Source organism: Mus pahari, chromosome 10 (genome assembly GCF_900095145.1).
Source record: "Mus pahari chromosome 10, PAHARI_EIJ_v1.1, whole genome shotgun sequence".
Lineage (NCBI taxonomy): Eukaryota > Metazoa > Chordata > Mammalia > Rodentia > Muridae > Mus > Mus pahari.
The window spans coordinates 3,916,383-3,926,903 of record NC_034599.1 but is presented as its reverse complement, the minus strand read 5'-3'; the positions used below and the strand labels follow the sequence as shown (position 1 = coordinate 3,926,903).

Here is a 10,521-nt window from a genome sequence, read left to right as displayed (position 1 = left end):
ATGCCCCAGAGATTGCTTCAGAAAAAAACTTGTTAATGAACAAGTTCAGGGCATGAGATGAAGGCAGGACAGCAAGAGACTGAGTTTTGGCAGAAGCCTAGCTTTACAAGGGTCTGAAGCCCACAGGGCTGGGGAGAAATGGAGGGCTGCAGGCAGGAGACCAGTGGGATATGGCTGATGTAGGTTAAGTGGAAGATTCAAAGGCAGCAGGTATATCCGTAATTATTATTACCTGTCGTGTGTGTGTGTGTGTGTGTGTGTGTGTGTGTGTGTGTGTGTGTGGTGAGCATTGGTGTGCAGTGTTGTGAGTCCCTCAGCTGCTCGGCCTTGGGAGATTTGACTGGGCTTACTAGACACTGTGGCTGGGCAGGTGTTGAAATACTCTCCAGGCCTCTATGAACCTCATTAAAATGGAGATCTCTGTCTTGAGTCTAAATGACCACAGGTCACATCCTCTACATGTGGAGGGGCTTGGGGCATTGCCCTTACACGACTGATGGCCACAAATCTATGTGGGGATTGCAGCTAGTGACAGGGGCCTGGTGCCTGGGAGCAGGCAAAGCTCCTACCATCCCTTCAGGGTCTCCAGGGCTTCTAGTCTTAGCTCAACTGGGGACCACACTACCTTTCACGGTCCATATTGGTGTACATTCACAGAGTCTCTCACCCTCCAACTTAACCTCTTAAGACCAAGTCTGTCTTTGAATTTAGAGCTAGGGTAGCAATTAACAAGCTCAGCTATCCTCTTGTCTCCACCTTGACCCCCTACCACTATTTGCTTTCATCATGGGTTATGGCGATTTCTACCCAGTCCTCATGGTTGTGTAGCAAGCACTGTTACCCTCTAAGCTATCATTGGCCGCCAATGTTTAGTTTTGTTCCATTATGTCCTTCAGTGTAAAATCCCATCATGAATACACATCTTTGGTGGCTGCAGTCTCTCCAGCAAGGCTGGCTTGGAAAGAATGTGATACTGACAGATGGATGGGTAAAGCGCAGGGAGAGGGAATCCAGAATGCAGCCTCATTAGGAGATGTATGGGGGCAGGAACTTAGAGCTGGTGCTAACCAAGTCCCCAGGAGCACAGGCATTCTGTGAGAAGAACTTGTTTTCTAGTAGACTCAGAGAAAGGGATTTTGAGTCAAAAGGAAAAGGAAGTGGTCATAATTGAGGCCATACTATTATTGACTAACAAAGAGGTGGCATGCCTACCTGCTCCATATGGTGAAGAGATACCAGAAGAACCCCAAATAAGGTCTAAATTGGTTTTTGACTTCATCTTTGATTCATTGTGTAGCATATCTTCCTGGATACTGAAAAAGTCTTCTCACCACACAATTCTAACAACAGGGTTATTTGTGCACATGACATTTATTGTTGATGTCTATCAACTTCATGTTACCTGAGATTCGTCAGAATCACTCCATCAAGATGACCCTCAGAGGGATGTGCAAAACCATTCACAGTACAAGGAAGAGGGGAACAGGTGCAGCTCAGGAAGGGCGTTTGCTCATGCCAGCTGAGGAATGCAATAGAGGACCCAGTGAGTGCAGACAGTTTCCGTGAACTGTCTGCATTTACCACAGCTTGTTTCTCTTTCCTGATAAGGAAGAAAAGAAGAACATTAAGGTGTATCATAAATCATACAAGAAACATTCTACATCTATACAAACACGGCCAATGTACCAGGTTCAATTCCTAGCATCAACCAAAAGAAAACCAACCCAAAACACCAAAACCCAGAACCCATCTGGGTTGTGTGTTGGGGCACATGCTTCTGATACCAGCAGCAGGAAAACAGCAAAGGGTATCACTGCACATTTAAGGCTAGCCTGGTCTACATATAAAGCTCAGGACGGTCTCGTCTACAGAGAAAGCTCAGGACAGCAAGAGTTACACAGACAGACCTTGCCTCAGAAACAATTATAATTTAGGACAAATTGCCTGAATATGTGTTCAGCACTCATATACATCTAAGGTACAGCAAGCAGTGCTGGTAATCCTACACTGTTGCCCCTTTGCAAACTGTTCTGAGAACACATTGTGGGAACTGCTGATTCAGAGGGAATTCTAGGTTCCACAGATTTCCATTTCTTTTCCTGTAGAAATAATATTCCTGAGTACAGCTCTCTCTTTTGATCATTTGAAGACTATTCTCTTTTGATACTGTATCCTTGTTTTTATGTACACATGAAGTAGGTTTTTGGACAAGTTTGATGAGTATGTAATTCTGGATTCTCAAGTCCATGTTGCTTTGAAATGGTGGCAATTCAGAAAGACATACCAATACTGCCCTGGCTTGGTACCGTTGCTCTCTGGAAGTCACACACTTCTGGACCTTCTTTTCCTCATCTTTATCCAGGGACATGGGTTTTTATCATGCTTTTTCTTCTGTTCCCAAAATACTATTTCTGAGCTTTATCAAGCAAATACTGACACTTGTTTGAAAACACCGAGTTTGGAATTTGATCAAAACAAAAGGGAGACTGGGACACAACATTAGGAGGTTTCATGGGCAGTGGCTACTATGACAGTTGTGGCTATGTGTGGGGACCACTTCCCTGCGTGTTTATAAAAACAGGGAAACTGGGCCACTTTTGACAATGTAGGGTGACTCCTTGGCAGTGGGCAGCTGAGAATAATGTCTGGGGTGGGGTTCTCTTAGTGAATCTGGGTTGAGCAAAGAAGGTTGATATCATCTCCATGTCACAGTGGACTCCTGAAGCTTACAGTATGGAATGTCAGCTGGTGAGATGGCCCAGTGAACAACAGCTTACTTGCCTGCCTGATGATCCACATGCAATCCTCGGGAGTCATGCAGCAGATAGAGGGAACTGACATGTGCTAATTGTCTTCTGATCCTACACATGTGTAGTACTTTGTTAGCTTACACATTCATGCATGCATACACATGAGTGTGTAGAAATCAATTAAAAATAAAATGAGTATCTCTTCCTATGCATAATATAAACATTCTCCAGGAGTGTGAGGCTGTCGCTTCTCCTCGGGGCCTCACATGGGCTAGTCTTGCATTCTGCTGTCCTATTGCATAGGTTTTCAGGTTTAAGTCCTCCTGTGTTTTTCCAGGCCAGTCCCTATTTTCTGGCATCTTTCAAACCCAACAGTCCCTTTTTGAAAGCCATGGTTATTACCATATAACTTCTGAATGCCTGCAATGTCGTCCTTTGTAAGACTGAAGTCTTCTGAGTGGCCTCTTTGATAGGTAGGGTACATCACAGAACCAGGAACAGAAGAGTGACTCAGACCCAGAGAGTGGCCAAATTCATGGGTGGCAGCAAATAGAAAGTTCACTCCTACAGTCAGGGAAATATATACAGTAAATATTAAAATAACTATATAAATGCCTGTAATGAATCAGTCACATCATAATGGAAAAGTACACCCAATTCCCAGGTTTCCTCAGTTATTGGTTACTTCCTTCAAAAGGGAGGAGGCTGAAAAGAGAGTGCATTGTTTGCTTTTCCTAAGCAACTGGAGGAAGAGTTTATTTTGGCTTATGTTGTTGGAGGGATGGAATCCATAATGTCAAAGAAGTTATGGCAACAGCAGGTGGGAGGAAAGCAATCTGTAGATCATATTTCATGTACACACAAGGGGAGAGACTCAGAGAGTGGGGAAGGGAGGGGGAGGTACAGGGGAAGGGAGAGGAAGGAAGGGAGGGAGGAAGATCGAGGGAGCATAAGGTAGGGTGCTATAATCAATCAAAGCCTGCCCTCCCCCAGCAAGATGCCGCCTCCTAAAGGCTCCATAACCTTCCTAAACTGTGCCACCAACTAGGAACCAAGTGTGCAATGGCAGGCATTTGTGGGGACATGTCACATTCAAATTAAAATAGGAAGAACTTTGGTCTTTCAGTGAGTAACCTAAGGTTAAGAACATATACCCTAAACCAACCTCCCAGATAAGGAGCCAAAGGAGAACAGAAAAAATGGCTATAGCAGTTCTTTATGAAACCAGACTTCAGGGAAAGAATTATATGCTTTGCTGGAAGGTGAAGCGGGGTGGTGGGGTGGGGAGGGTCGGGGAGGGGAGGGCGTGCACTGGGGAATGACCCAGTTACTTCAAATCTCTGTGTAGAAGCTTCTATGGAGAAGTTCTGACCAGAGCATTCTTGGGAGCCTTGGGTGTGAGAACTACGTCCATCTCCTTGGGTTACCAAGGAAGACAAAATTAAATTCACTGCATATGGTTATTGTTGGTTTTAATTTTGTATTAGTAGTCAGTTAGAAGCTGTTCTTTGTGGCCTCAAGTTCTGAGATAGTTAATGAGTTTAACTCTGATCTTTATGTTAGCTTTGGGCTAGGTACGGGCGGCTAACTGCTTTGACTGCTCTGCTTTTTCTGCTTATCTTATCTCATCCCATCCCATCCCTCACCCCATCTTATCTTATTTATTTATTTTTATTTAATCTGTGCCTATATGTATACTTGTGCCACAGTACAAGTATGGAGGTCAGAGGACAACCTGTGACAGTCAGTTCTTTCCTAACAAGTAGGTCTATATATATATCACACACAAATTAAAAAAAGAAAATATTAAATGAGATAAAACATTTAAAGCATCTAGTATATTACTTGACATTTAAGGGGCCTCTAATGATTATAATTAAAGCACTGATTATAGAAGAGACATAGGACACTGTACCTGCGTCCTCACCATCAGTCCAGTACTCATCCTTGTCAAAGTGAGCATCTCCGCCTAGGCCTGGCCCAGGTGAGAAGGCATGACCTAGAGTGTTCCCTGGCCCATCAAATGGGAAGTTGTCTCCATGATCTGCAAAGGCACACAGTAATTTCAATCAGTGTCTTGGTTTTTCTTGGCCTTCTACTCTCTCCATAATCATGTGATTATGAAGATTTGAGAGAGAAGCCAGTTCAGTTGGTTGACCCTCTTGGTACCAACAGTCAGTTTCACACAGAGAATGAGCTGGTTGTGGATCTGGTCCAGGCACCTGGCTTTTATTAGATTCACTGCTTGTCATTGTCGACCATTGTATACTGAAGGCTCACTGGATTCAGTATCTTAAAACTGTGTGTGTGTGTGTGTGTGTGTGTGTGTGTGTGTGAGAGAGAGAGAGAGATATGCTGAAAATAGAAATCAAAGCCTCTCCCATAAGTTAAACATATGTTTCATCAATAAAAGCTGACTTGAGTGCTCATGAGAGAACTTAAATTTTGAAAGGAGAACACTAATATAAACAGCACACAGGATTAGCCTGAAGGAGCCATCCTTACCTCCCCTTGCGAAGCCAATTATGATATCTGCAGTCCCCCAACTAACCCTCTTGAAGTTCAGTGGGATCTGCATACTCCACATTCTGAGAGCTTTTTTCACGATTTGATCCACTAAGATCCGAGGTAAGTCTGAAGTATAGGATACGATTCTGAAGACACACAAGAACTCAGTGTTTGCGCTCTCAGGAAAAGGGTTTCGTTGCCTCCACCAGAAAGAGCTAAAATGAGCCTCACCTGTAGGTGACAATTCTGGAATGCCATTTTGGACTGTTTGGCATTAGTGAGTATTCTGCAACATCTGGCACGCCACACCTAGGTTTCTGAATTATTTCCATGATTCGGGGGGATAGTTTTCCAGTCATGGGCAGGCCAAAGAACTTCTGCATTTCCTTGAGTTTGTCCACTAGACTATCGGCCTTCTTTGCTTTAGAGTCGTGAAGGTAAAATTTTCTAAGATAATTCTGGTAGACAGAGAGCAAAAAAATCTTTTATTGAAAATCTGCATCTCTTATACATGCTGTTGTTGTGGATTTAGATAGTAATTTGAAGACAGAATTGTTATGCAATTATGGAGTGAAGTAAATATTACTGGTGAGGGGAGATGGAATATTATGCTGTTGCATAAGACAGAGAGAAGAATGTCATAGCATACTGTATTCTCTTGCACACCTGGAGGACAAACACACCACCCACTTTCTAAAGACTGCTCTCATTTTTAGAGCAGTTAGAAGTGTCAGTGTGTCTTCAGCAAGCACAACAAGGGTTGGGGAAGTGTCTCAGTCAGAGAAGAGCTCACCTCAAAAATCTGAGTTTGATTCCCAGAACCTATGTTAAAAATTGGGTGCTTCTGTGTTGCCTCCCCCAGCCTTGAAGCAGGCTGATTCAGACCTTGTTGCCACTAAGCACGGGACCACCTGGGGTGGAACCTTCCTACTTACAAAGCAGGTTCTATTGTCTACACCTGCCACTGCTTTCCTCCAAAACATCATCGCTACCTGCTGAGACCCTTGAGACCTTCCAGAGACAGCGTCCTGCAGATCACCTTCAGCTGGCGAAGGGCATCAAGAATGGAGTGGTGGGGGATGGGCCTCCTCCCTCTATATAAGCTCAGACTCTTAGTAAACTGGGGGCTTTGATCAGCTATGTTGTCTTAGCCTTCCTTTGTTGTTCGCTGCCTAATCTCTTTCAGCTCCAGTCGCCTTTCAGGAGTATCCGGTTAGAGTGTGGGCAGTGCTGCGGGCAGTCGCACTCACTTGTGTGGGCAGTGCTGTGGGCAGTCGCACTCACTTCTGTAACTCCAGTGCCAAGGAGGGAGAGAGAGGAGGATCACTAAAGATGCCCAGTATCAAAGTATGGCCTACACATAGACACACAGACACACATACACACACACACACACTCACACATACACACACATACATGCACAAGCATGTACATATTCACAATTCACAATATTCATACATATACACACATGCATACACTATACATACATGTACACACCTACACATGCACATACTCATACATGCGCACACTTGCATACTTACACATATATACACATACACACAAACACATTCTTACACACACACACAGACTCACATATACATACAAACATAAACACATGTACACATATAAATGCACATACACATATATACACATACACACAAACACATTCTTACACACACACACAGACTCACATATACATACAAACATAAACACATGTACACATATAAATGCACATACACATATATACACATACACACAAACACATTCTTACACACACACACAGACTCACATATACATACAAACATAAACACATGTACACATATAAATGCACATACACATATATACACATACACATATATACATATACACAAACATACATACAGCCACATATACACAAAACCACACATACACCCACACATACATACACTGAGAGAGAGAGAGACAGACAGACACACACACGCGCGTGCGCGTGCGTGCGCGCGCGCGCACACACACACACACACACACACAGAGAGAGAGAGAGAGAGAGAGAGAGAGAGAGAGAGAGAGAGAGAGAGAGTTAGAGGACATAGTAAGACCCTATGGGGAGCTGTGAGGTTCACTAGGCATACAAGAACTGCTGCCATCTGGTTATTATTAATTCCATAGGGAGATGAAGTCAGGTGATTGTTAGCTTAAGTAGTCTGACTTAACAGTCCAGGAAGAGACCACAGTTCATACCATCCACTGCTTCTTTGTTCAGGTTCACACACTGAGTCCGCAGCAGACGACCTGGTCTGGAGATTCCTTATCTGTAGTCTCTTTTTCCTTTTTCCTCTTTCTCCCCTCAGTCCATTCTACTGTTAGCATAGCCCATTTAGGAGGTGTCAGAATAAAACAGAACCCCAGATCTCCCCAAGCATAACTGGATGTCTGAAGGTATCCTGGGGTCTGGGAATGGGATGGGAGATCTTCAACCAGAATATGAAGAGGCAAGACAATTGGCAACAACAGCAATTTATGCAGGCATTAAAGACCCTTCCTAGGGGCAGGCACACATTACTGCCTCTGCCTCCCAAGTGCTGGGATTAAAGGTACACAACCATTGCCCAACAACACATCTGTTTTATATGAAGACACACAGCTTAGAGAGGTGAAGCAGCAACAGAGATTGCCCCAGGTGTCTGTAATCCACTTCCAAGGAAGTTTCCTTAGGAAAAGTATAGTGGAGTGGGATGGATTATTGTGTGGTTTACCATCTGCTCAGTCATCTGCTGTCAGTACTAGCCTGGCAGTGGCTATCTGTCTGAAAACCTCTCAGGACTCTTCATTTTACCAAAGCAAATTGACCAACAAGATGTTCTCTTACCTGTTGCCATGGTGTTTCATTCAATACTACAAATTCTTATTACTCATAATAATCATGAACAAATTCTTTAAAACAAACAAATAACAAGCATTGTAGCCCCCCTAGAGCTGTGGGCTTCAATGAGACACTCTTTGGATGACACGGTGACATTCTTTTCTACTGCTGGTTTTGATTTGAGATAGAACTTGCTCTGTAGCACAAGCTAGTCTGGAACTTCTCATGTAGCTCAGGTTGGGCTCAAATACACGATGACGCTTCTTCTATCAGACAATCTGTGTGCTAAGCAAAGGACCTAAATACCCTTGTAACAGCATCCTGGAGAAAACGGAAACAAAACTCCTAAAAATGCTATTTTGTAAGGTAGAAACCAGTTATAAACTTGTGATTGAATCTCCTTTATCAATCTTTTAAAAAGTGAAGCTGAATATGAAGTATAGCTCTATTTTTCTTTTCTTTTTTTTTTTTTAAAGATTTATTTATTTATTATATGTAAGTACACTGTAGCTGACTTCAGACACTCCAGAAGAGGGAGTCAGATCTTGTTACAGATGGTTGTGAGCCACCATATGGTTGCTGGGATTTGAACTCAGGAGCTTTGGAAGAACAGTCGGGTGCTCTTACCCACTGAGCCATCACACCAGCCCAGCTCTATTTTTCTTATGCTTAAACTTATCAGTCATTATTCAATTTTACCAAATAACAATTTATTTGAAGAAGCCTGATTTCTGAGCTAGAAAAGCTTATCTTGATCCCTGTCTCTATTTTGTTAGCAAGAATGTGAGTCAAGGTGACTGAGCTCTATTCAGGTTAGCAGCAGTGATCAGATGACACACTCTATACTTCTTTCCTATGATCTGTAACAACTACACACGTGAGCTATCATCATGCTATGTTCTGCTAGTATAACCCCATGGGATAGAACATAGAAGTTGTTTTAGCTTCTATTCCACATGCAAGAATGTTACACCTTCTCTCTGCACTTTCTGACTATAGGTCTCTTCACTGTGAGGCTTCATCCTTAGACATCCAGTTCAGTACAGTTCATGAAAATAATTGCAAGTTGCAATAAACAATAATAATACTTGCATTTCCTGAGCATGGATGGGATTTCAATACTGCACTAAGCATGTTATAATCTCTCCACTTGGTGACATCATTATTATATTCTCCAGTTTCTGAATTGGAAAATCTAAGGCCAGAAATGAAATGACATGCTAGAGAGCAGATAAAGGAGCTGGCATTCAACGGGAGTTCAGGAAGGCTTGAATGGCTACTCACAGAAAGCACGCACTGCTCTTCTAACCAGAAACATTCTGCCCAAGAATATTTACTGCCACGCAAGCACCAAAGGGCAAATCATTCAAAACCACATGTGGAATGTTGGTGGTGAGGCCAGAGAACCCCGAGTGAGAGAAAGACATACCTGAGCCTGTTCCCACTGATGTGCGCTCGTATCTCCAGCTTCCTGGGACAGTGGCATGGCCAGGTGGCCTGGCAGCAGACACACAAAGCAGAACAGGGTGAGCTGCATAGCTGCCATCAACAGGTGATTGTTCTCAGAGCTACTTTGATGTTTCCTGACAGGGGCTGGAGAAATTTATATGGCTTCTCAGCCCTGAGTGTGGAAATAGGTGACTCATTTGCACACTTTCTTTCTTTTTTGAATTTAGCAACAATGAGGAAGTATTGTGTTTTTATATTGGCAGGAGGAACACATTTATCTTTTAAAGGACCCCCCCATGCTGAATCCACAAGAAAACTTGTCTTATTTATTGGAATCAAATTACTATTCTTTCAAGTCTTATCAATGACAAAGTTTTGGATCTGTCATTGTATCTGTATCTTACAAGGATTTTTCTAAACATTTATAATATGTGGAACAGAGCGTAAGTCACAAACAACATCACCGAGCAGGTACTACAACACCACCAGTGCCAAGAAAGAATATCGCTGCACCAAGCTGATTTATAGATGAATGTATAGATGTATCATGCCTGGGATCCAGAATTCAGGAGGCTGCGGAGGCAGGAGGACTACAAGTTTGTGGCCACATAGTGGCTACATAGCCAGATCATGGGCTGCATAGGGGGTATAATGATTAAAATAGGAAAGGAAAGAGGAGAGGAAGGAAGGAAAGAGAAAAGGAAGAAGGGAGGAAGAAGGGAGGAAGAGGAGAACCTGGAGCTGTGCTGGTGTTTCATAATTCTTTGTAAAGGAGAGAGAGACAGGCATTGTAGGTGCAGGGGCTGTGTAGCAGCTACTGCAGGTCTAGCCTCTAGCCTCCGCTCTCACAGCCTCCTATTTGAGTCACACTGTTGAGTACCCTTTAATCAGGTGATTTCTTTTCTCACTGGGTAGTGCTATTCCTGTCTGTTTGTTTATTTATTTATTTATTTATTTATTTATTTATTTATT

The 10,521-nt window shown here is 43.0% G+C and overlaps 1 protein-coding gene across 1 annotated transcript; it reads right to left on the bottom strand.

Annotated features, from left to right (window-relative positions):
• Positions 1-1,353: 1,353 nt before the first annotated feature.
• On the bottom strand, positions 1,354-9,676 carry Mmp7 (matrix metallopeptidase 7). Its single transcript, XM_021207906.1, has 6 exons — positions 9,530-9,676; positions 5,490-5,716; positions 5,256-5,404; positions 4,666-4,794; positions 3,153-3,314; positions 1,354-1,600 (listed from the first exon to the last, which is right to left on the bottom strand). The coding sequence occupies exons 1-6, from the start codon at positions 9,644-9,646 to the stop codon at positions 1,578-1,580; spliced, it is 807 nt and encodes a 268-aa protein (XP_021063565.1). The 5' UTR covers positions 9,647-9,676; the 3' UTR covers positions 1,354-1,577.
• Between the last annotated feature and the right edge of the window lie 845 nt (positions 9,677-10,521).

What these genes read in the sequence shown, in the direction of transcription:
- Mmp7 (XM_021207906.1), bottom strand. Translation starts at nt 9,646, where the DNA reads ATGGCAGCTATGCAGCTCACCCTGTTCTGCTTTGTGTGTCTGCTGCCA. An exon ending in AATTGGCTTCGCAAGGGGAG is followed by an intron (nt 4,795 to 5,255) that starts GTAAGGATGGCT and finishes GTGCCTTTGCAG; the next exon opens with ATCATGGAGACAACTTCCCA. An exon ending in AGGCATTCAGAAGTTATATG is followed by an intron (nt 1,601 to 3,152) that starts GTAATAACCATG and finishes CTTCCTTATCAG; the next exon opens with GAAAGAGAAACAAGCTGTGG.